The sequence below is a fragment of the Molothrus ater genome, chromosome 1 (assembly GCF_012460135.2).
Source record: "Molothrus ater isolate BHLD 08-10-18 breed brown headed cowbird chromosome 1, BPBGC_Mater_1.1, whole genome shotgun sequence".
Lineage (NCBI taxonomy): Eukaryota > Metazoa > Chordata > Aves > Passeriformes > Icteridae > Molothrus > Molothrus ater.
Window position 1 is genome coordinate 26,158,716 of NC_050478.2, and position 27,348 is coordinate 26,186,063.

The 27,348-nt window shown below is 36.3% G+C and overlaps 1 protein-coding gene across 1 annotated transcript in view; it reads right to left on the minus strand.

The window, feature by feature from the left end:
- COL28A1 (collagen type XXVIII alpha 1 chain) overlaps positions 1 to 17,048 on the minus strand; it is a 57,031-nt gene extending 39,983 nt beyond the window's left edge. Inside the window, exons 1-12 of the mRNA XM_036406884.2 lie at positions 16,972 to 17,048; positions 16,133 to 16,291; positions 15,104 to 15,663; positions 14,411 to 14,431; positions 13,723 to 13,779; positions 12,415 to 12,468; positions 11,885 to 11,926; positions 11,203 to 11,229; positions 10,052 to 10,096; positions 7,418 to 7,462; positions 7,070 to 7,123; positions 867 to 935 (exon numbers count right to left, since the gene is read on the minus strand). Of these exons, the coding sequence (XP_036262777.1) occupies positions 867 to 935; positions 7,070 to 7,123; positions 7,418 to 7,462; positions 10,052 to 10,096; positions 11,203 to 11,229; positions 11,885 to 11,926; positions 12,415 to 12,468; positions 13,723 to 13,779; positions 14,411 to 14,431; positions 15,104 to 15,663; positions 16,133 to 16,268 (1,110 nt within the window). The 5' untranslated portion in view covers positions 16,269 to 16,291; positions 16,972 to 17,048. The remainder of the gene's footprint in view (positions 1 to 866; positions 936 to 7,069; positions 7,124 to 7,417; positions 7,463 to 10,051; positions 10,097 to 11,202; positions 11,230 to 11,884; positions 11,927 to 12,414; positions 12,469 to 13,722; positions 13,780 to 14,410; positions 14,432 to 15,103; positions 15,664 to 16,132; positions 16,292 to 16,971) is intronic.
- Between the last annotated feature and the right edge of the window lie 10,300 nt (positions 17,049 to 27,348).

Below are 27,348 nucleotides of genomic sequence, written 5' to 3' on the forward strand. Positions count from 1 at the left end.
GGTGATATTTCTTCTCCATAAACTATTTTCCTTCTGGAAGGACAGAGTGTTGCTCCTTTTACATGGTAAAATACTGGTTTCTGAGCTCATAAACCCTCTCTGGGTTCTGGGGTCTGCCCTACTGCAGAGGAAATATGCAGGAATTCAATGAATGTACAAATTAGAGCACTAAAAGCAAAAAAGTGTAAGTCTGTTCGATGGTGTCTTTTGTATCCAAACCATGGGGAAAAGATGACAGAAAGCTACACCAAAGACTCAGCACTAGAACTAGAGTGAGCTCTAGTTCTACCCAATTTACATTTCTTGCCTGACTCTGAGATGCAGGTCTCTGACAAAACTTGTAAACTAAGGAGTCATGTTTCCTATGCAGATGCTTTTGTAGTTTTCCATGACAAGATCTGGCTGGCCAGCATAGGCAGACATGACTTTTCCAAGACTGGATTCCACCTTCTAGTCTTTTGCAGTAAAATGAGATGGAGGAATGAAATGCTGCATCAGAGAATCTTGTTCCCTAGTGAATGACAAGGCAAATCTCTCACTTGGCCATATATCACGGTGACTGAGATGCATTTCTATACCTGGAAATGTAGTTTACTCATTAGTGCAAGCATCTGCTAGTGCTGGAAAATTATCTCACACAGGTAACCCTCATTTAAATGGCATTGTTTCTGACTTCTATCAATAGGATCATAATAAAATTCAAGAGTTGCTGGAAAAGCAGGTCTTTTATCTCTATCCTATGTGAATACAAAAACCTGTCAATCAGTGATAAGATTTTGACTTTGATAAAACAGTAAGTGAGAAATTTAATTCAAAACAATGACTATCCAGAGGTATCATCTAAGAAACACATTTCTGAGAGTTACCTTGGGTCCTGGCTCTCCAATGCCAGAGGGTCCTGCAGGACCATAGGGACCTGGAGGGCCTTGTTCTCCCTAAAGAGAAAAAATGGAAAGAAACTATTACTATGAATAGAAGTTTAAGCAAATTCTGACAGAGTGTCATTACAAAGCCTCATTTAGGGCTAGAGAAATACATTTTTCAAGTAAAAAAAACAAAACAATCTAAACCCGTCTTGGGGAAATATGTTTAGATTAGAAGCAGGGCCAATATCCTGGCCATACAAGATATAACAATTTTATAAAGTCACTCTTTCATATGTGTCATGAAAGATTAAAAAAAAACAACCTTTTTTTTGTTCTAACTTTGGTTCTATCTTTCATCCAATATTCAGTGCTTCCACAGACTTTTCTTGATAGAAAGATGGTATTTGGAAATGAAGCAGTGCTTAAGCTTCCAACATTGCACTCAAGGTTCTTGTTGTTACAACAAATGCACACATAGCATGACTGTTGCTCCTATTGCTATCTTTGACTGCAGCTTCTTCTCATTCTCTTCAGTATACTGTGTTCCTAACAAAGCCAACACAGCCACATAGTTACTAATTTTCTTTTTACCAAAATGTGTTTGTTTTGTGGGAAGGTGTTCATTTTTTGGGACTCAACTTTTATTTACTTATAAATGCTATATGCTGAGTTCTGCAACCTTTCAATGCGAATTTTGCACTTGAGAAGTCAATAGAAGTGTAAAAAATTACATTTCCTCACAAAATCAATCAGTTTTTAATCAGCCAATGAATGAAGCTAAGATGCATATAAGTAAAGATACAGCAGAGGTAAATAAACAGACTATTATTGAAGCTTAATTTCTGATAACTATGCACTTGTAGTGCTACTGCTGCAGCTTTAGATCTAGATTAACATGGAACTTGATGCCCAGACTTAAATTAATTCCACTACAGAACAGTATAATAATTTGGAAACAGCTATGAAATTTAAGACATTCAAAATGCAAGATTTGCTGGCACATGTTAATAATCTAATAAATCAATACAGCACCAGGAGAAGTTATGTTTTAAAAGGCACAAACAAAACTGCTATCATTCAGTGGAATAGCATACCTCCACATAGGACACTGATAGGGTATTAACAACAATTGATATTGTGTTCATGTGGATTCTGTGCATGCAGCTATTGTAAAAATACAGAACATAGCTAAAAGGTTGACTGTCTTCCTAGATAGAACTTATTGTTTGGGTTTCCTAATAATATTTTCATTAAACCTTTGGACCAGAGTCAAAATTCTGTTCATTTGTATACAGATTATCATAAATAATGCAATTTTTACTGATATAAGTCCAATTGAAAATTTACCAGTTTTCCTCATACCTATGTTTTTCCTGATGTGTTCGTTTGAAACTGATCAAACAAAAACAACAAAAATTCCTCAAACAACCCATCTTCTATGCTTCCTACACTCTGGTGCCTATGAAGTTTTGCCTTTCAGCCCATAGGCTTCCTTGCCTCAGCACCAACTCTGGCTTCAGTGCCTTTCCACTTGACAAGCCACATTAACAGGTTCAGCCCTGTGCAGCTTCAGGGCCTGGAGACAGTTTAGGATGGACAGGGATGGATGCAAGAGGTGCCAGAGACAGAGAGGAACAGGCACAGGCTTCTGCAATGCAAGGCAGTATGCTAAGCATTAGCTGCTCCAATTCACAATCCTTGATTCTTCAATGGAGAAGGCAGGATGGATGTATGAACATGGTCCACAGAATGAATCCAAAAAATAAGTGAAGTTGAAAATGTATTTTAAAAAATATCCATCAGGTAAAAAAAATATTTCAGCTGTACATAGCACCACTATGTCCTGGGCATGGCAAATGCCACTCAGCACATGGCCTCCAGCTGATAAAACAAAACCCCTGAAATGGTGTAGGAACTTGTTGCATGCTGAAAAATGGTAATACAGGCTGATTGATAATTGATAAATTGATAAATACAGGCTCATCCCTCAGCTGAAACAATAAGCCAACCCCCTTCATTGTGCTTGGAAAGTGCTCTCCAATTTTTTTCCCTGTCACCCAAAAGGAGATTGCATTTCCTGTCTATGTTGACAGTCCCTGACAGAATTTCCCAAGGACATTAACTCTGAGGGATGCTTCCTATCACAAATAATTCACTTCTTTGCAAGTTCACCCACATGACAGAGCCATGTCTTGAATGCAGATGGGAGTCCTGCTGAAGTTAATATTTTTCCAAAAGCTCTATTTTTTAACCATGATAAAAACATTACAGAGTTTTCCCTCCAATAACTGGTGTCATGTGCCTTGCAAGAGCTGTTGCTGTAGGTATGGTACTGTTAGGTGATGGGGTAGGGAGAGTAAAAAGCCTTGTGATAAAAGTCATGTAGGGTAATATGAAAATATTGTTCTGTGACACACCTTTTTATGGATAGAAGAGGATGCCTGAATATTAATGGAGAAAGAAACTCAACCTTCTAGCAGACAATATGCAAAACTTGGAAATTTAAATGATTCAGTCTTTTTTAAAGACAGAACGTTTCAAACTTCAAATGGCTATTAACAAATCTGGGTTTTATCTTCTGTGGTCTTGGTGCAACAGGTAATGTGGAACCTATGAAAACCATGAAGTTCTGGCAATAATGTCACATTATGTCTACACGTAAAAAGAAAATTCTGCTCATTCAAAAAGGTTTTTGATAATAATTGTCTTTGTTTAATGCTTTGCTCACATTCTTTCTTCTCCCCTTATTGGGATTTTCCTTCAGGTGGCATGTAGTATCATCTTGAGCAATGGGAAGGAAAATTACACTTGATGGGAGCTTAATGTTTCTACATATTGAAATTGTACCATTTTAAGCCTGGAACATACCTAACAGTCTAACCCAAAAAACTCACCATCCACTCCCCCTCACTGTTCATTATGTTAGGATGAGTTCCACTTAGTGCCAGCATAAATAATTTATTTCCTTTTTAGAAAGCCCATGCATACTGTAAGGGACACAAACACACTGTATTTCAGTCTACAATGTGATAATGATTAAGCAACAGTAAAAAAAAAAATCTTTCAAATTTAACGATTTTATCTTTAAAGTGAACATTGGCAACAACAATGCAAATAGATATAGATATTTTAACAGATATACTTGATATTTTGTATTTCTTAGTTGAGACATCTAGGAACTAAACTTGTTCATAGGAAAATTGGACTTTTTCCCAGTCTTCTGGGAAAGTTGTAACTTGCCACATAAGTGAGGAAAGAATTCATATGTCATCAGAGAAGAAGCAGATCCCATAGCAGCTTGTTCTGGGAAATGTATTCAGGAAAATATGCAACGATGGATTTTTTACAGAATTGTCCCTGGATAATTTTATGGGAAAAACTGCTTTGAATATCCATATTCAAACTTAACCTTTTCCTTAGAAGTTTGAATATATGTCTGTTCATAAAACTTTATCCTTTAATTGAAAATCTTACTATGCAAATCAAATTTTCCAGAGAGGTTCCTTACTACAGCAGTGGATTTTAAGAACATCAATCTCAGCCTTTCCATGAATATATTGTGATCTCTAGAAACATGCACTTTATATCTAGTAGCTGGTTCAAGAGTTTAAATAAACCCAATGTCAATTCTGAAACGATAACCATAAGTACTCTCTGCTCATCACTTTTTTATGAGTGGAACACAGGTCATAAATGGATTTCATGCCTCAATTTTATAATCTGTAACTATATAATTCAGTTTGTAATTTATCCACTGAAATTTGTTTGTAATTTATCCACTACTATTATCATCCTCACTAAAAAAAATCTTCAAAAATTACCTTGAATTTACTCTTATGGAACCTTACTGGTGCTATAGCACGGAATAAATTGTTGTTGGCTTGGGTTTTTTGAAATAAATATTAGTTAAGCATCTGAAAATAAATTAAAAACAGACAAAAAAATGTCAACTAGTCTGAGTAAATCAATACATATATGCATGTCTAAAAGAGATTTTTTTTAATCCAAAACTGAGAATACTAGGGGACCCCAATTTAGCTTTGCAAAAATGCTACATCGATTACTAGAACTCTGTTTTCCATTAAAATCATGATGATTCTGCTTCTTTCCTGGAGTGGAAATCAAGATGAATTAAGTCTTTTTGTCTTAGAATGTTGGATTTTTCTGGGGTTGTATTGCTATTGAAGGGCAATGCTGTATTTTAATGAGAACACAACAATATGTTGATAAATCCAGCAAAAGATATGAAGTAACCAGTTCAGATGCTTTTTAATTGTATTAACCAACTGAGTTAAGAGATACGTAGAACCTAAGCAGGAAAATGACAGAAATCAGACAGAAATAATTTATTTTATCCAAGGCTATTATAAATACCTGCCACTTTTCAGAGATATTGTATTATGTGTCATGAAAACTAATTTTAAAAGAGCCCTTTAATAATCCTCCTGTGAGGACAAAAAATATTGGAAAGACTGCTATGTGTCTGAACCAAAAAAGGCCTTGACCTTTACAAGCTGAATGGCTGTTTATTAATCTGAAGACAACCACTGATTATCTGTACTGATCATTAATACATTTTTCACTCATCTCAAATAAGCTCCAAAATGCCAAAGGTTAGCTTTGGCATTAGGTATGGACAAGAAAAAAACCCTAAACATATGATTCTTCCATGCTCTTTAAATATAATTATCTAAGTGTATTAGCTAAACTTGTCTGGCAGTATTTTTATTATTATAGATGTTTGAGCCTAGAAAAATCGTGACTACAGACTTTAAACAGCAGGCTGGCAAGTTGAAAGCTGGTAAGAGAAGGAAGTTTCTCATTCTTACTGAAAATCTGCAGCTAAAGCCTGACAACAGACCATAAATACTGTATCCATGTAGATGGATTCTAGAGAAAGATGTGTGTATTTTACAGACATGAAAATATGTGAAGGGACTGACAGGAGGACATACAAGGTTCAACAAATATGGTTTTGTATATAATAGAAGTATTTGGTTCTACTGTCTTGGACTCATCACTGTGAAATGACAGATAAAAAAAATTACTGTCATTTGCTGTGCTGAAGTTAGAGAGAGACATGATTTTTCCACCACATGCATGAATAGTTTCTTTCAAACTTCATCCTATTTCTTTTTCCACTTCTGAAGTACTCTGCACCAGATTTCCCAATCAAACATTTTTTTGAGAAGATGAAGAAATGAGAAGTATGAAAAAGCATTGGTCAGGAGGAGGAAAATCATGATGGATGGCAATATTCTAAATTTTTTAAAATAAATGTTTCCCATATCTAAATTTATTTCTGTGAATTTTCTAATTAATTGTTGCCTAAGAAACAAAACATGAGTGTTTATATAGTGCATCTTTTATAAAGCAGCTTTGTATGAATTAATTTGTCTTGTATAACTTAGATTGTTAGCCAGGTGATCAATGATCCTGTTGTAGAAAGTCTTTGTATCAAACTGATAAATGGAAGATCTTTCTGTACCAAACTTTGATGTTAATAACTCTCCCATGGGCAAGACAACCATATTCACATAAAGCAATTTTCCAAAGTTTCGCAAACCAGAAAACTTCCTAAATTAATCACACACCTTATCCAACTGATTTTGCTTGACAAGGTGTAGTCATTAAGTCTAAATTATCCATTTTAAATATCTCTAAGGCATTAATTGCCATAAAATCTCCTACCTTGACCAATTTCAAAGTTGTCCTGAGTTTATCCACCACACAAGCAATTAAAAATCATTATAAATAATCAGTCTGAAGGGTTTAACCTTCATCTAGAAATACTTAAAATCTTTAAACACAGGCATTGTAGGCAAAAACATTCTAGAAAAAAAGCTTCCCAAGTGATGGTGAAAGTCAAGACATATTCAGGTGATTTAAATTCTGACATAAGTGCTGTGGCTCTAGGAAGGTCCTAGGTTGCATCTTATTGTGCATGTTCTTGGAGAAATGTTCTTATGAAATGTTCTTGTAGACCCAGATAAGAAAGCAGGTGCATGTGCCAACAATACCAAACCTTCATCACATGATGGTGCAGCACCCATGTCGGGACATTATTGCTGTGCAAATAACACCACTAGTAACAAAGCTACTGAAAAAAAGGATGGTAGACTATAAAGGATCTATAGAATTTCTGCATCCTCTCTCCCTATATAAATAACATGTTCAACAACACATTCACAGCTACATCTTACCTTGTTTCCTTGGATGCCTTTTGGGCCTTGCTGACCTGGATCTCCCCTGATACCCTATGGAAAAGTCAAAGCAAAGAGTGAACTGCCTTTGAAGACCATACAAATGTTAGGGCTTTATTTCCCCTGAATGGAGTACATTATAATATAGCACAATTCGAAGCTCTAAAGGACAAGAGTTTTCTGTATCATACCCTGTGAAGTGCCCAATACATTGAATATTGTTAATACTTAAAAACCAGTGCCAGTAGAAAAACATGGCTGTTTTTCACAGAATTAACAGGTTGTAAGCAGAAGAACCTTACAAAATATAATCTTTCCTTTTTATTTGGTAGCTTTTAGTTCCCTTACCTGAGGTCCCCGAGGTCCTGTAGGGCCCACAGAGCCCTGTAAACCCTGAGGAAAAAATAGATTCAGTTATCAGATTAAAAGGAAATTCCAATCTGCTTTCAAATGTGAGGCACTTGACATGTACATGTAACGGCTCAAATCTCTGTTCAAGCACTTTCTAGAGACTTTATCCTCTCACCAGAGTACTGCTGCTCTCATACTGTGTTCAGTAATTGTCTGCTACATTCCACCCTCAATATTTGGTTAAAATGCTTTTCATATACAACAAGCACAGTGAATGTCTAATTAACATCTTAGTTATTTGATTAAGAAGTTTTTATTTGATAAAGTTCTTAAAATTTAATTCTTAGAAGCATATTAGATACAGAATTATTAATAAAAATGCTGCAATGTCTATACTAGAATAACTTCAGGTAACTTTGTCTCACGAACTCAAACTGCTGATGAATCAGATTAAATACTTGCCCAGCAGAATCACACTAATAGTTCACAAAATCCATTTTAAATGCATCCGAAAAGTTTTAAATGCCATTTTAAGAAATTTAAAATGCTTTTTTTATTCCACTAGGTGTGATTTCTCCATTTGATGAGTTCTTACCAGTCACCACCACTTCAGATTATTAAAAAATCTTCCTGCTTCACTGTTTTTTTTTAGTCACAACAATGTATATTCTACAGAATTTCACTTCCTCTGAGTCAATACTCAGTTATAGTTTATTTTTAAAGCAAAAATAGTTTTGAGCAAATTTACTGGCTTTTAAATTTCTCTTTTCTTTTAATTAGCAACATTTATATGGGCAGAGGCGCTGGCAGACTGCTGCATTTTTCAAGATGTGTCACATTTTGAACTTCCAATAGCCTTGACAAATTTAGCAGTGACACCTATGCAGACACTCCATCAACTGCCCCCTCTTCAGAGTCAGAAATTTTAAACAATTCTCTGCTCCCTGGCCTTTGCTCCCAGGCCAAGCATCAGCCACCAGAGAGAGAGATAAGCCCACTCAGTTCCAGCACATTTCCAGCCCGACTACACAAGTAAGGGATGGTACAAACAGTGATATGCTGACACAATGATGGCTACTTTTGTAGCATACAAATGTATGAATCAGTTCTGATTTCAAACCAAACAGAAACTGTCTGAATTTCAAGCCTGAACAGCACTTGAAAAAGCTCTGATATACAGAACTAAAACTACTGGATTCAGTCTGATTAGTGAGATTGGAAAGTGGTAGTGGATAAATGCAACATTTTCAAATTGGACTCCCAATCATGCTTCAATATCCATCACCCCAGCTAAAGATCAACCTCAGAATACTGAATTTGCTTCTCATAAAACTGGCTATTTGTGTTCTGTGTCTGACTTTGTCTAGCCTAGGATGCTTTCTTTAAAAATAAAGCCATAACTTTGTTCTGTCTTCAGAATTTGTGAACGTGAAGGTGAGAATTCCGGAACTGACTGATCCCCATCAGAGGACAAAGTTTTTTTCGTCACTGTCCTCAACAGAAATGAAGCAAAGCAGATTTTTGGCAGCCCTGGCACGTTTTCTATATCCAGATCTCTTGGCTGCTTTGATTACGTTCTTTGCCAGCTTCTGAACATCTTCCTTTTACCTTAGTAGATGTTTCACATAATGTCATGCTATTTCTCACATGCCTGGATAAAAAAGGTATGATCTTTCTTTATTCCTCTGAGAGATGCAGCTCTCTCCTTTTCCATTGATATGTCAGACTTTCTGATTCACTGAAGTCTGAAATTTGCTGCCATTTTGAACCACAGTATCCCACAAGATATTCTCAGTCTTTAGATTTTCATTATTGTATAATGCCTTTTTTTCTTTGCAATAAATACTTCTGGAATGAATATTTATTACTTCCTATTTGAAATTAATGATAAAATAGCAGCTTCCAGGAAATCAAAAACTTTTCAAGGTGGTCTTTGATAAAGGTAAACATAATATGGTTGTTAAAACTGAAGAAATGTGCTTTAATAGAAAGAAAAGTGCAATCTAATTGCAAGTTCTTAGCTATTTGCACTATAAATCAGTGGTTTGCATGACTCATACAAATCTGCTTGTGTGAACTCAAGATACGTGATTATCTCACTTAGCAGTCTGTTATCCTTCCATCTTTCAGAATGTAAATAAACCAGGTAAAAATCTGTATTCACTTGCAACACTACTGCACTCTGCACAGGTTAAAAAGAAAGGAAAACTGGATAGAAGTGTGAATTCATATCAATCAGCACAGATGGGCTTGTAGACTTGAAGTTGTTCATGTCAGATAAGTGCTTTTATTGCAATATACACTCAAATTGAAATTAAACTTTTAAGGAAATAAACTTGGTGCTCTCTGCAAGATGCTCAGTCCTGCGTAAGCAAGGCTTGGGAGTGGTCAGGGCAGCTTCTGTTTTAGGTAAGGATCTGTATTTCTTAGGCAAAATGGAAAAAAGGAATGTGGTGAATAGTTGGTTCAGTTCTTACAAATCATTCTTCTACTATGAATGTATCTCTACCACCAGGGAATTATAAGGTATTCCAAATTTACAATACTCTTCAAGCTGTGTTTATGAATATGTTCTATGATTTTCTGGTATCTTCATCAACATGAAACAGTTCAAATAAAAATTATACTTACTATTTCTCCTTTTGGTCCTGGGGCTCCACATTCTCCTCTTTCACCCTTTATAAGAAATCAAAGGGTCCACAGCTAAACAAGATTATTTGATTATGCTACAGGCATTAAAGACTCTGAAAGCAGTAGCACAAGAGGTTTAGTTGACTCTGAGGACTTAAAAGTTGCATCATTATATATGGTCTGTAGAAGATAAGATCTGCTCTACTCAGGATAGTTTGTTCCTGAAAATGCCTGCAAAACATCCAACTTATATCAGAGGATAATACATTTAATATCTAATAAGTTTTGCTGCAGTTTTCCACCTCACTGCACTGTCTCCAGAGATCCTTTCTGTGCTCTGATTTCATTACTGTGATGTCTGAGATTTTCCTGAGTAACAATTGTGATATTGCACATATGGAATGAAGAAAGAATTGAGTCTTTCACTGATGATTTAACATATCTACAGACACGTGAAAAGCAGACCTATGAGTCTACTGTTCCCATTTTCATGAAATCTTATCACAAAATTGACTGAAGCATTTTACTAATAAATACTAAGATTCATAGAGGCGCTGTTTTTGTTAACAATGTGGAGATATAAGTGTCAAATGAAGAAAAGTCAAAATGGAATTATCTCTATTTCATTTTTGACTACAATGGTCCACTTTGAAATTCATCTCTAGAATCCTCCAAGTCACTGAAATGCATAGTTTTTTTATCTTCTTGGAGAGACTATATTTAAAATTTTCTTGATCGAGCATTAGCCCCTGCAAATTATAAATAGGTCAAAAGCAAACTTCCTTCTGCTGTTTTTTTCAAAAGCTGATGGCTGTCACATTGTGTTTGAAGCAAGCATTTTCTCTTTCTTTCCACTTAGCCTCTTATTCAACCCACAACTTTCTTTTCCTTCCAAAAACTCTTTTTCTGGTTGCTGACACTTTTCTTTTTTTATCTTTAGATTACAGTCTCTGATTTTGTGTGGGTTTTTTTTTTTTTATTTCCAGCATTCCAGTCTGTAAGCATTTACATAAAATTTGAATTTACTTCTGGGGATTGTATCAGGAGCTTTCACGACAAAAAGACAAGACAAGCTCTTTTTTTTTCATTCTTTCACATACACTGTCAGCAAGTGACAATTTATTTTCAGATTACTTCTATAAAAAACTTACCTTGTCTCCCTTATAGCCAGGAGCTCCCTATTCAAAAATTGAAAAAAGGAAAAAATCATAAAAGAGAAAGCAAAGGCCTAACATACTGCTAATTTAAGCAGAAAAAGCCCCAATCCCCCGATAGTAAAGAACTATGTTTCAGAAGTTTAACTATTCACTACAATAAAATATCTCTCTGAAACTGTTTAACATATAATTCTCTGCAAATCTAGATGTGTATTTTTTACTCATATATTAGCTGTAAATATGCCACTCAGTTTGCCACCTCCTAGCAAATACATGCTGCCATTTAAATGGGACTTTTAAACTGAGTTATTCTTATACAGGGAGTAGTGTTAATCTTTCTCCAGTGAATCAACAAGAAGACAGAGAATTATCAGGTGTTAGAAGCCACCAAAGAGCCATGCAGTGTTTTTATCAGGTCTGTCTTTGGGATAAGTCTAATGCAAGTCAATTCAAAATCACACAGCTTCAGGAGCTCTTTCTCCCAGTAGCATCTCATCTCTATATTTAAGCATCTGGTTAGACTGTTTCTTTCAGTATACATGCTTCTGTAAGCCAGGCCTAAGTGTAGGTGCTTTCAAGAATTGATAAAGTAGACACATAAAAAATGAAAATAACATTTTTAGTTTAGAAAATGTGAAAAGACAAAATATGAGTTAGCACTGTAGTAGTCACATACCTCTTCCCCTTTCTCTCCATGATCTCCTTTTTGAGCATCACCCTATTGGAAACAAGGAATACAACTAAAATATGTATTTCACTAAAACTAAGAACACTGTTAAACAAGCATGACTGTTTTTTCCTATTTAGTAACATTCACACTTCTTCCTTCCACAAAAATACACATTTCCTGATCATTGACATAGAAAACTGAACTATTGTCATTAGATGTCTGAAATCTTAGTTATTAGAGTGAGCCACTCTGATCAAGGGATCTGTGTACTGTTAGAAAGCTCTCAGGAACCTAAAGAGCTTTCAGCTATATTCAGACACATCTGCTGTCAGAGAAAAACTGGAATGATAGGCGGTGTTATCTTGATAGCAGTTTAGTTTTAAATTTTTATCTCACACTTCTAAAGCAGCTAACTATAAACTAGCTAACCTCAACATTTAGAACTTCTTTTAACATACTTTTCCTTTGCTATATTGACATCTGGGGTTTGAATAACTGGATAGAAATTTGCTTTATTTCTTTTAAATTCACATTACCTTGTTTCCTTTTGGTCCTGCGTCACCTTTATCCCCTTTCCTGCCATCACTGCCCTGAAACACAGCAAGAAAATGTTATTATCATTATGAGGACAAAATTCTCCAGCTTGTCTAAGACTATATTTTAGTCCAAAATCACCTGGAATAAGCTTTGGTTATATAAGCTTAGATAAGCTCTGATTCAAGTATGGTACATGTGACACAATATTCATTTAGCTAAACCCACTCTGGTATTATAAGGTATCTACAAATATTTTTTAAACTATTTTGAATGATAAAAAAAATTTCTACAGAGTATCTGAAAAATCTAATCAGGAAGGCATTACAGAAAACAAACATGGTTCTTCCTTCCTATTTCTCAATTAATCACCACTATTTCATCTTCTCTGCTTAGAAAAAAACTATACAGACCCTATACTATACAGTTTAGGGTCAATATTCAGCAGCCCTAAGGAAAAAATTACTGCACCATTTTTTGTTACTCTTTGGAGGATCATGATGGTTGGGACTAGAAAGTTTGGTGTATACGCATCTGTATAACAGGCTACATCTAAAAATTAGGATACAATAACTTAAAAATTCTTGGATCAAAAATTTTAAATTGCAGAGGTTCTGGTGCACATTATCCAGATGCACATTATCCACATGGATTGAATGATAGGCCCTGGTGTCATAACCTGCTAATGGTATGGCTGACCATTAGAGAGAGAATAGAGAGAAAGGAAAAAAACTTCTGAATGTACCTTGCTTGTCTCTGGGGGAGCTATTAAAGACAGAAAAATGGTCAGAGAGGTCACCTACTGTCTGAACTCACACTTTTCTGTTCCTTACTAGAGCCAAGAAATATGTGCTGAAGTGTCACAAGAGAAAAGAGAGTGTTTGAGGCAGAGTTTTAGACCTTTCCTCATACATCCATTACCCTCAGACTTTTGAACCTTTACCCCTTACAAAAATAGAAGTCAGTGGTGGGTGAAAACCTTTGTCTAATGGACCTTTCCTTCCCCTTTCCTTGCAAGATTCAAGAAGAACTTTTTTATTTGGGCTCCAAAATCACCTATTTATCCACAGTGTTTTATTACCCAATAATAAAAATATATTTTCAAGATAGTATCTGAGTGGATAGATTTTTTTTCTGACCTCTTTTAACAGTAGCCTTTCACTACCAACACGACATGCTAAAAATCAATCTTTTTGCAGTGCATGCACAGCTAATGTCTTGTTCACATAGTAACCAATTAAAGTACAGTGCAGTTTTGATCTTTATTAAAATTCAAATACTTGAGCCTACTCAAATAAACGCATACTTACTTTTTCACCTTTGTCTCCTTTTTCTCCCTTTTCACACTCACAGGTCTTCTGCACACACTGCAAGGTTAATGGAAAGATAAAGGAGAATGTTTTTCAAATATATTATTTCAAAATTTTAAAGCAAAAATTTTGGTTCTGCCTAGCCACAGATGAAATAACATAATAGTGGAATAATAGGAAATAAATGATATTCTAATTTATTTATTTCTCACATAATCAACATTAAACTTCCACATGGAGCAAGGAAAATCCATTACTTGATTTATTTATAACAAAAATAAATCTCTTACAGTAGTGACTGTAGTCACTGTAATAATTACAAATGCTTAAGATAGCATATACATAGTAAACAGTACTGTGAAACCTTACATAAATTTTGAACCATTTTAACATTGCTATTGTTTTCTAACAAATTAATTTGCATATCTTGCATTAGACCTATTTCACTCTTGTAGGAAGAGTTCTTTATGTCTTACTGTTGATACTACTCACTAATGAGCTAATGTCATAGATTTCTCAGGAGAAAGGACAGAAGAAATGCAGGAAAGTTTAAAAAAAAAGTAATCATGGTCAGAAAATTTAACCAGAGATGGAAGGTTGATTAATCCTCAAGTATTGTTTTGTTATAGAAGAAGCAGACTTTGGGAAGTCAATAAGAGTGACCAAACACAGAGCTCAAAAACCCTACCTGCTTCTGTAGCAAGGCTTCCTGAAAATGAAATAAAATAAAAATATTACTTTAATAGAGATATGATTTAATTTAACAGAGTACTAATTTTTCCTCTCTAGTTTATAGACTCCCGAGGTGAATGGTAGAGATGATGAATACCTTCATCCTTCATTCCTTCCTCAAAGAGGAGAGAACCAGTCTGTGGAACTACTCACACAGAAAGGCGTTCTTGGTAGGAAGAGAGGGTTATTCCAAGTGACACACAATGATTTGTCAAGACATGAGAATTAATGGGATAGCTAAACAGACAGTATTAAGGCAGAGTGCTAACAACAGGGACTCTGAAAAGACTTTCTAATCAGAGACCTTACAAACAAAATATGGCTAATCAAGGCCCTACAAACAAAATATGTAGGGGAAGGACTTAGTGATTATGCATGAGATCAAGCTACCTTCTAAAGTATTTTCATATGCTCAAAAACATACTCTGTGTGCTGGGATATGTGATCAGAACAGCTGAGCTACTATTATCCAAGCACACAACTCCTTGGAGAGTGGCTGGCAGAAGGAAGCTCCATCTGCCCTGACCCCTGCTGTAGCAGAGAAGGCACCGCAAAACCCTCTGCACCGTCTTCAGGGCTTACCTTATCAAAATTAAGTGAAATCTGCCAACGATAGACACATGACAAGATTAACATCAGCATAACTTACCAGTTCCAATGCTACATCAACTACCAGATTCTGATCATCCAGGCACAGGACACGTTTAGAGGACGAATCACCAGATATCATGCGCAATTTTTCTTCTTGGACTGCTTTCTTAGAAAGGCCAATGGTAACAAAATGTATCCCAAGACTTCTAGCTGTTGTGGCTATACCCTGGACATTAGGGCTGTTTGGGTGATCCACACCATCAGTCATCAAAAAAGCCACTTTCACACTTCTCTTACGACTTTCAGTTTTAAACAGATGAGTGGCATTTGAAACTGCGTAATAGGAATAAGTGCCTTGGCCAATAAAGCCCAGAGAATTGATTTTTTCCTTAAAATTCTGGACATTTTGCCAGGCTGTAAAGGGATGATCAATGATGACTGTGCTGCTGAACTGCATGCTTGCTAGTTTGACACTATACATGTGGGACTTAACTGGCTTCATCTGGAAAATGCTGTCAGTTATGTTTTGAACAAAATTCTTCTGTATATCAAACAAGTGATTTTTGGCACTTTCTGAACTGTCTATGATAAAGACTATATCAATGAGACACATATCACCTGTAAGGGAACAAGAAAGTTACATCTATGAATGATGGGAACACCTGCACAACAGATTTCAGATAATTCTCTGCAAAAAATAATTTTCCTAAAGATTCCTCTGTCTTCCCTGTAAAAATTCTAATGATAAATTCCACTGTAAAAATCCAAGAAATTCTAATGAAAACTGTCAAGTTAGGGTCTTGATGAGATTGTTTTAGTATTTTAGTTGATTTTGTATAGAAAATCTACCACATGCAAGTTCAAACAAAAAATCAGGTTTCTTGTAATTTCTCTTAAGAGATATGCATGTCCATGAAAATCATTGATCAAACTGGAATCCATGTCCAAATAGTCAAAAAGCCCTCATAATCAAAATAAATCACATTTTACATATTCACATGAAAGTTATCAATTACTAAATAATTATGCTAAAATGCATGGATACATGAAACACAGTCAATTAGAAATTTTAAGAAAATGGTTTTACCTTCATCTTTTGGCATAGGAGAGTAAATATTCTTTCCTCTTTTTCTGTTTTGCCCATGTACTATCTGGTTTGTTATCACAGCCAGAAGTATAGAGCAAAAGAAAAAACAGTTTTTCCTCATTTTTTTGACTTTCATCCCAAATAGACAACTTTTCCTTCCTGTTAAAAGTAAAAAGCCACCTGTGAATACCTCATTAATAGAAGTAAATAAATAAATACAGATACTTTAAGTACATATTTGTGGGAACCATACTTCTAGAGAAAATATATAAAAAACACTTATAAAAAGTCATTGTGTAGGTAGTTTAAGCACAGTAACCAGCAATACTTCAACTGTAGCTCACATGGATAGTAGAACCTGTTTATTACAGATGGAATATGGGTATAGCACTGCCTTGTCTTTCTTAACAAAAAGCCTGAAGCATGAGTATGAACAACTTATTCTTCTAAGAAACAGTGGCTTAAGAATGAAATTCAATAATTGAATATATTATTAATATTACATGGATGCTACAGAATATGTGCAGTAATTTTCAAAAGGATTATATTCTATTATAATGATAATATATTGATAAAATTAAAATTAGAATATTTAAATGAGTGATTCAACATATTTTTAGAGACTACTGAACTAAATTAAATACTGAATTAAAACTGATTTACACAAAAAAGCACGTGATTTACAAAAAATAATTGTAAATATCATTAATAATGAAGACAATATGTTAAATGCAAAAATCCTTCCTAAATCTTCTTTTCAAGTCCATCAAGCAGTTACATATACTGAAACCATAAGTGCAGTCCTCTAAAACTAGAGAGGAAATAACAAAGTCTCTTACCTTTGAAGGCATCCAGAAAGCAAATTGTGGATTAAAAAAGTTTTCAGTGTAGAAAATATGTCCTGTAGGTCATACTGGAAAATACCATTTGTTAACCAAAATAAAGCAATCTACAAATAAATAGCCTATCCACTTGTAAGTTTTCTTTTATTGCTGCTGTTTAGTTGGCCAAAGTTTAAATGAAGACAGTTGGGCACTTGGCCAGTGCTGAGCCAGAGACTGAGCCATTTCATTAAAGGGACAATGTCAGTCTGGGAGCACAAGTGTATTCCCACTTCCAGTAACTGTACTTTTAAATTTAAAAACCCCACTCTTAAACATCTTTACCTTTCACTCTGCCAGTCACATGTCTTCAGCTTGCCTGTGCTAATGTTGGAGCACAGGCTAGATCAGAAATGTGAGAGCAGTACATCACTTCCAGGCTTGAGCTGAAGTCTGACCTGATGGTTTGAGAGTCTGCCAGGACTGCAGGACTCAAAGGTGGTAACTGAAGTAGCAATTACAATAATAAAAGACAACTTAAAAAAAGAAAAAAGAAAAAATTTTTGAGCTGGCTTCCTCAGAAATTCTTCCTGCTTTTTAAATCCTCTGAGGGATCAGATGCAGACATGGTATCTAAAAGGTGGTCATGCAGGTAGCTTACAGAATGTTGCATGGAAATTATATTTGCTCTATCTACTGGCAGGCTCCAGAGTAAAATTGTGTTATCACAGTGTTAAGTAAAAAAATGGGGTGAGAGAAAGCATGCCAATGATAAGCTTCAAGGAATCAAAACATGGCCCAAGGGAGTTAAGTGCAAATGCCCCTCAGCAACCTGGTCACAGGGCAGAATCACAGAATATCCTGAGTTGCTGGGACCCACAAGAATGTAGTCCAACTCCTAGCCCTGCACAGGCCAACATCAAAAATCAGACCATGTCCCAAAGGAGTTGTCCAAATGTTTCTTGAACTCTTACAGGCTTGGGGTGTGCCCACTTTCCTGGGGAGCCTGTTCCAGTGCCTGTTCCTGGCTGCCAGGACACATTGTCAACTCGTGCTCACCTTGCCATCACCCAGGACCTCTAGAGCCCTTTCCAGCCTCTTGTTCCCCAGTCTGTCCTTACATGCAAGGTTATCCTGTCTCAGGTGCTGTATCTGGGACTTCATGTTAAACTTTATACAAATGGTGATTGCTGAACCCTCTAATTTGTCAGACTCTGATGTAGTCAACAGCTCCTCCCAATTTATTATCATCAGCATATTTACTTATACTTACTTATACTTATTATACTTATACTTATATTATACTTATAGACTTATATTTACTTATACTTACCTTACAGACCTGTATCCCAATCATTTATAAAAATGTTGAAGAGCACAGGACTGAAGATAGAGCCTGCAGAACCCCACTAGTGACTGGTCACCAGGTTTGATGTCACCCCATTCACTATAACCCTGTGCCTGACCTCTGAGTCAGTTGCTCACCCATCACATTAAGTGGTTGGTTATCCAGTTGTGTGATTGATATTTTGTCCAAAAGCATCCTGGGAGAGACAATATAAAAAAACTTTACTGAAATCCAAAAATATGGTATCAACTGGCTTCCTGTGATCAGCTAGGTGGTTACTTTGTCATAAAAGGAAATTAACTTAGACAAGCCAGGATATTTCCCTCATGAAGCCATGCTGGCTGTGACCAGTGATGACCGTATTGTCCTCAGGAGTATTTCACTACTTTCTAGAATAATCTTATCCATAATTTTACCAGGCACTGATGTGAGACTGACAGACCTATAGTTACCAGAGTCATTGTCTAGATTTTCTTGAAAATTTGGCCAACATTTCACAGCTTCCAGACAACTGAAACCTCTCCAGATTCCCAAGAACATTGAAAAATCATTGAGTGAGGTCTCACAAGGACATCATTCCCTTGAGTACCATGGAATGAATCCCACCAGGCCCTATACACTTAGCAGAATCCAGCTGCAGCAGTAAATACCACACTAGTTCAGGGTTGGCTGGGATATATTGATTAAGGCTTGTAAGTAAGCCAAGTACATTAAGCTTTTACATAAGCAGAGGACATTTCCTGCTGATTTTAAAAAATGTGGGTGAAAGGGAAAGAATAGGGAGGAAAAGAATAAGGCACAACTGACCAATGAACATAAAGAAAGCATCTGTCTTCATTAAGGTAGAATGAAGTAGAAACATCCTTCATGTTCGCTGAGTGCATGCTCTCTCTATTGATAGACTAAACACTTCCTTAAGCACTCCCTTTCTGCTTCTCCAAAGCTATATCCCTTTACAGAAATCCCTTCAGCTAGAAATACACCTTTGCCAGCACCATTGTCTATTTGTGTGTGCTGTGAGCCATGAGTATGTTACCATATGTAACTTTAACCAAATTAAAGGGTGAGACAAATATGAAGGAATTCAGAGATCTCAGCTCTTAGAAAAGATGGAGATAACACTTATCTGTTTCTGTTGCTGATTTTGGCTGGGGCAGAGTTGATTTTCTCCACAGTAGCTGGTATGGGGCTGTTTTGGATTCATGCTGGAAACAGTGCTGAAAATTCAGGGATATTTCAGCTGTTGCTGAGTAGTGCTTATGCAGGGTCAAGGCTTTTTCTCCTCATCTCACCCCAGAAGGGAGTGGGCTGTAGATACACAAGCAGTTGGCAGTGGGCACAGCCAGGACAGATGACCCCAGGTGACCCAAGGGATATCCCAGACCATATGCAATCACAATCAGGATATAAAGCTGGAGGAAGCTTGTTTGGGAGGGCCATGGCTCAGTGACTGGCTGGGCATGTGCCAGCTGGTGGTGAGCAATTGTTTTCATTTGCACCAATTTTGTGGTTTTGTTTCTCTTTCCTATTTTCTTTTTTCATTACAATATCATTATTGTTATTGGTTAAAAAAATTAATAGGTTAATTAGTTGGAAAAAATTAATAAACTGTTCTTCTCTCAACCCATGTGTTTTCTTATTTTCACCCTTCCAGTGGCATTCCTCCCATCCTGATGAGGGTGGAGAGTAAGCAAGAGGCTGTGCAGTGCTTAGCTGCTGGCTGGGGTTAAGCCATGACAGGTTGCATGTGAGAGCTGTACCTTTGCCCTATGACTGTACACAGTATCATTCCTACACAGATTTGTCAGTCTGTTCATGCTGTGTTAACATGGACTGTACTGAAGGAACATGCTGCTAACAGAACAAAATCCTACCTGCCACCACTGCTCACCCTCTTCACCCAGTTCAAGTGAGGAAGGATTTGCTGGCCCAGCAGCTGCAGCCTCATCCTAAAGGGCTTCATTCCTAGAAATCTCTACATCATCTCCTGTCAAACATGTGTCATCTTTATTGAGGCTAATTGTCTTAAGTAAATGTAGCCTTCATTACACAGGGAAAACAAAGCTTTTCAATGGAATACAATATTCTACACTAAATATCTGTTAGTGCTACAAATGATAATTGTTGTTAGCACTCAGCATCTGTTGTAGTAGAGACACTGGTGATGATCAAACATTTCATTAGCAACAAATTAGTCACACAGATCACTCATACTGTTTACATACTTATTCTTACCCTTAATGCATGCTCAGATCAAGACTGCAAACAGCCTATCACATCAACAGCCATGGAAAAACAAAAAGCTTTTTCCAGCAGTTGGCAAGTTTTATCTGCAGTATGTATTAAAACAGAATTGAATGAATGGATTTCCAGATGCATTCAAAGATTTCTCACTTTTTTGGAGGACCTGCAAACATGACTTTCATCTGGCAGAGATCAGAAAACGTTACACTTGTGATTTTTAGACATAAGAATTTGACTAGTCAAGTATACATGTACCCTGGTAGAAGCACATGCTATATTTGGACAGTAATGGGGTCAAATTTGGTTGCATTTCTCTGTCTAGAACATCTGCAAATCTGTTACATGTTGGTCTGTAACTTGTCTCTGGGATCAGCCTAAACTCTTCTTTGCTTCTTACTGTGTTTTGGAGGTACAGTAAGAATCTTGACAGTTCCACAACAGGATTGTTGATTTACAATTCAGAGATTTTTAAAAGTTTTTTCACTAGTGTTTGTAGTATATATTTTCATAGCTTTGTATTTACTTAGATTCAAATTTGATGGAAGTAATGCCTCCAGATTTACAGCACTGTTTTAACATTAATACTTCCTGCAAAGCTTGTCAGTACAGCAGCGTTCCAATGGCTGCCCTGAACCACATGCTCTGAACCAGATGCTCAGCATATAGAGCTGCCAGTGCTACTGAATCTGTCTAAATGCACTCATTACATCACCATACTAAATTCTAGTCTGCTATACAAAATTTTATCTGTACAACTCATTTTGTGTTGCTAGTGAATTTCAAGTTAAAAAGCCTTCAGCACCTGTATATATGCTAAGTCATCTCTTCCACTGGAAAAAAACAATGTATAGCTTTTGTTCCTGGTACATACCTGCACTCCTTGAATACTTCCTGCTATTCTCATTACTGAAACTCAAAAGGTGGTAAAGGAGAAATAAAAAGAGAGAGTTGACAAAGATAGGAAAGAGTTTCTGTATGAAGATAGACAAAGTAAATTATGATTGTGTTGCTTGAAAAGCCACAATGGAATGCCAATTTGATACAATCTATACAATTATGAAAGAAGGTCAGTATTCTAGAGTACATGAATGTAAAATGTCAGAGGAGTTACACTATGGGTCAGTTGGTTTGATGCTATCAATCAAAACTCACTGCCTTAAATTTATATTTTTTGCCCTGGTGTGCTCTTCACTCAATTAGAATGACAATAATTACTATAAAGAATAGTAGATATTTTGTTCTCTGGCTAGGAGACATCACTAGTAGGTGCAACTTGAAATAAATATTTTAAACAGTTTTTTTAAAATCATTGTTCCTAATACTAGCTATATATTGACTCAGTGCTGTTGTTATTTATACACTGTGCAAGGAAAGTTGTGATTACTTCCCTTCTAAAAACCAGATTGCAGTGTGTCAAAAGGATCACATAGTTGCTGAATATTTAAGCTATGAAGACATTTATGCTATTTAAATCCTGCCCTCTGGTGTATCTACATGATAATGCATAATGATAGTAATGATAATACTTCATACTGGGTGCCTCATTCAGCATTTAATCATTTATACACAGCTAGTAAAGGAGGCTACTGTCTGGGCAAAACATTTGTGCCCTTGTAATAGAAGGTGGAAGTTAAAGACCAAGATACTAAAAGACTGAGAAACAGCACTTTGAGGAGGGAGGATATGTCCTGAAAAACTGGTTTTACTCCTTAGTTCCTACCTGATCCTGAGATTCAAAATGCCCATTTCACACATTCCTCTCTTTTAGATACCCAGATTAAGAGCACCAGTACATCACATGGATCTCCTGAGTACTGCAAAGATAATGAAAGCTCAAAGTGAAAGTATTGGCAAAGCAGTATCAGCTGCTGAAGTAAGTACAGTTCTAGGTTGTCAGAGAAGTGAAATTACAGTCTTGTTGTGTCACTTACATAGCACTGGCCTGAGAAGTGCTTTGCATTAGTAATAAGGTAAATTATTTCTTATATTTGTAAGAAAACAGAGCATGTATCAAAATGGTGACTGTTTACAACAGATTCACTTTACTTCCTGGCAGTCCCATTTCTGAACTTACACAGTTTCCATTTGGACCAGGCTGTCTTTGTTTTCCTTAAAGAAAAGATAAACACATAGCCCCCAGTGCCCACAATAGAAAAAAAACCCCAAACCAAACCAAAAACCACAAAAACCACAACACCAAAAAACATCCAAAATTCCAATTTAGAATTATCTGTGTAAATGTTTTACTTCACTAACAGCTTAAAGCAAAGATGGCCAAATGTGTTGCTATTGCAGCATCCATTGTGTAGTCACTTTGTGGCTACAAAAAACTGTTGGTTTGAATAAGGGCTTTGGTCAGGCTCAGCAATGTGGAACATTGTTAAAAACCAGCATATTTCATTTTCAAATTCTTTAAACAACCTTTGTAAATCCTCTATTTTCTGAGCGCTCTCTCTCTAACAGCCTACAGTGATCAAAACTGAAGAGTTACCTTTTATTTCCTGAGCTTTCCTAGAAGACTACGAGCTCTGATATATGAAAAGCCTTGTCCTCTGTCACATATATCCCCCACTCTTTCTACAATCACTTCCACAAATCAGTTTTTCAGTTAATGAAATGCAGTAGTTATCTTCAAAAGAAAACAAATGTACCTGTGAAATTCTTTCTGTATTTATTCCAATTCCCTTTGCTCACATTTCTATGCATCCCACGGAATTACAAGTACAGCAACCACCAGTAACATTAATGGAGTAAGTGAAGCCAAGAGTTTTGAACACTTATCCAAGCCTGTGCAGTCGACAAAGGCCATTCTGCCATCAAAAGAAGAGTCACCTTGCTTACTTAAAAGGCTCTTTATGTTGAATACCTCAATTAATGAATGACCAAGGTGAAAGATTAGGTAGGCCAACTGGACCTACTACATCCTCTGAATCTTTTTCACCCCAAAAATATATGACTTTTGGATACAGTAATTTGCATTATGTTTTTAACATGAAATTGTATAAAATTAAGTGATAATCCCAACATATACAAAGAAAGAAAGTATGATCTGTGCAAACAAAAGAATTTTCAGTAGAATACTAAAGCCTGGAGGAAACAGTCTTGCAACTCATGCCTATGACTTCAGCAATCATGCTGCTAAATCTGTGTAATTTGGAATCTTTATAAAGAGACATACATTTTACATAGACTGAGAGATTTGAACTCCAGCTTCAAGCTCCCTATGGAATGAATACTTTCTTCTCTTACCAAAAATCAGATAAAGCAATACTACCAGGTATGCCTCATGGCATGGAGAAGTACAACACTATATGTGAAACAGTTTGCTAGGCTCCATCAAGCTTTTGCAAGTTTAAGTAATCATAACCCAAACCAGTAGTAATGTTAAAAATAGCAGTGACAGAATATATACTTCTTCTGTAAAGGGAAAAGCAGCAGTAGACTTAGATAACTAAATTAATAATTGACATGTCTTTAAACCCAGCGTTAACATTGCATTGAAATATACAAAACTCCAGCAGTACTAAGGTGTTTCTGTGTTCCTGAAATGATTTAGCTATTTTGGCCAGACATGAGACAAACATAACAAATCTCAAACATTTACATAAACAAAACAAAAAGCCATCCTTCCAGGAATCAAATATGAAAAAGCATAACAAAGCTGTAGGAAAAAATAGCTTCCACTTAAGATAAAAAAAAAAAAATTAACTAACCTTGGTATACCTTGACCTCTTATGAATTTTAATGTATCTTTAAAGAAGAAGATAAGTTCAAAATGGAGTTTCACTGTACGAAGTCTCCACAGCATTAAAAATTCTTAAAGCACTCAGAGATTTGTACATAGAGCAAACTTGGAATACTCTGCAGTCAGAGCAAGGAAAAAAAAATATACATAATCCATAAAGAGAAATTGCTGAAAATAGTTTGAGATACTATGGCATAAAAGCAATTGTTACGTATAAATTCACATTAGAAATAAGAAGAAAGTCAGGCTGAATTAGATCCTTAATGATTTGGGGTTTTAAATTGATAAGTTTATTTAACTATATCAATTACAAAAACCAATGAAATATAAAAATCACTTGTTATGCAATGGTGATGAAGAGATTAATAATCACCTAGGTACAACCTCAAAATGAAACAAATATTCTGTATTATTTACAAATAAAGATGCTGCTATTGGAGAAAGATGCAAATGTGGAGACAGCTAGATGCAAACTAAAAGGGTAAATGGAAAGTAGAAGCAAAGATCCAAGAGTTTACAAGGTTCAGAAGCCTTAGAGGAATTCACAACCTCACTGATGAAATACTGCTTCAGTATTTATTTTGAGATCAACACAGGAAACATAACTTCTGCATGTGGTAGAATGATCAAATATAAAACATCTACGTCCCAACAGTTCTAGTAACTGTGACACAGTGATCCCTCAGGTGGTAACATTCTTTTGCATCTTGAAACACCAAATAGCTCTTATGTTTCTATTAATTTACTTTGTACCTGTCATTGTACTGAGAGCAGCTACCTGCTTAAAAACACCATCTTTCATTTTTAACCTCTCTGAATCTCTCTTGTGCCAAAGACACAGGAAACAGCTCTTCTGCAGCTTGTGCATTTATTAGCAGTTTATTCAGATCATCATTAGGACTCAAGAAATGAGTGGGATGTCAAATAGTCAAGCTGCTGATTCCGTAGGACCTGAAAACTTACCCTTAGAATCAAAGTTAGATGATGTGATTATTGCAAGTATTACCTACATTTATAAACTGAACTCCCATACTTTGCCATGGAAAAATGTTATGAATACATCATCTGAATTTCATCTTTGTTAGAAAAAGAACCACCAGTGATTCTTGGAAATCTTGGTGATTCTTAGAAACAGATGTGAAAAAGTCACTATGTTCCACTTCAACTGCTGCAGAGGAAATGGAATAATGAAAATGAAACAGATAAACATGAAAATCCAGTCTGCCAATTTTGCCTTTGACATATGATAGACTACTTAATTTGAATTACTTTTGTATTTTCCCACATGGTTTGGTCTATTTTATTTATCAAAACTGGTGAACTCTTAAAGATTTCTGTTATTAAGGAAAAAACCAGCTTGTTTTATGAAGAAATGGAAGGAATATTGCAACAAAATCTAAAACAACTATTTGTTGCAGCACTAAATGACATTGGTGGCTTAAATTAATGAACCCTGTGAAAAATTAATAAATAAATGTAGTTTGTTATGGAAATTCTCCACTATGCTTCGAGACAAGAAAAAAAGACAACAGACATTAACACAAATTATGTCCAAAGCCACTCCATACACATTTTTAAAGTAAAGGCACTGAATATATGCAGATTATTGAAAAGATGGATGAACAATGACTTATCATACATTTTCTTAAAAACGTTTTGCTAAGTTATAAAAACATTGGAAAGGCCATTAAAAATTAATTAGGAAAATATTTAATAAGGAAGCCAAAGTATATTAATTTCCTTTCTTTTATAAAAAAGGAAGTAAGCAAACCAGCTAAAGTAAGGAGCTAATGTCCTGACTCTAACAGTGCTGAAGAAAACTTTAAAAATGTGATGTTTAAATATTTCCAGGCCAAATATCACTGTTTCTATACGAAGGAAGTTATTTGAGAGACCCTGAAATTAGTAGTACTTCAGTTTATAACTTTTATAACAGACAATTTTGAAGAGCATTGAAAACAAAAAGGAAAAAGGTAACAGCTCACATCTCCATGGCTTGCAGGAAAACAGGTTGTAAAATCCTAAGCATATAGAAGTGAGGAAATACGTTTTTGGTTTTTTTCCAGGTAACTATATGCATGAAAACTTTATCATTGTGTTATCAAGTAATGGGAAAAGTTGCCCAGAGATGGTACGTAGTGCCCTACCCCCGTGCTTTGGATTTTTGCAGGTCCTCAGAAAGAGGGGACAGAGTGAGACTGGATATGTGGGAGAAACTTTGCTGTGAGGGTGGTGAGGCAGTGGCACAGGCTGCCAGAGAAGCGGGGATGTCCCATCCTTGGAAGTGTTCAAGGCCAGGCTGGACAGGGCTCTGAGCAACGTGATACACTAGGAGCTGTCCTTGGCAGGGGTGTTGGAATTGATACCTTAAATTTCAGCTTTTATATATTTCATGTATTTGTAATTCTGCAATTCTTTAGTGTATAACTCTAAACTCCATATAGAGTGCGAGCAATAAGAAACGTAAACAAAAGTGAGGGGGGTGAGCAAACTTAGGTAATGACTTCATTACCTGAAGCTGTAACTGGGAGATTAACCCCCAATATGCAAAGGGATCAAACTTATGAAAAATGAAAACCTGTGACCTGTGGTCCATTTTTGGGTGTAGCCCCTTGGGGAGTTTCGTCTGCCTTTAAAGTACCTGGAGACCCTTTAATAAATACAACCGCTTTTTATTCTCGTAATTTTGTCTGGTCTCTGTTTTTAGGTAATCTCAAAAGGCATCAGACTGAGATGCTCGTTGTGGGCACAGAATGCTTCAGGCTGGAAGGGGCCGCAGTGGGCGCTGTGGTCCAACCCCCCTGCTCCAGCAGGGCCACCCTGGAGCCCATTGCCAGGAATGCGTCTCGAGGGCTCCCGGCTCTCTTCAGCCCGGGGCTCTGCCCGCTCCCAGCCCGGCCCAGCCCAGCCCAGCCCAGCCGAACCCGGTCCGCTCGGAGCCGCTGAGGGAGGGGGCGGAGCGCGGCCGGAAGCGCGCACGCGGGCGGTGCTTCCGCTTCCCCGGCGCGCCGGAAGCGCCGCGGCCGCAGCCGGAAGCCCTGGTGCGCTTCCCGTTCCC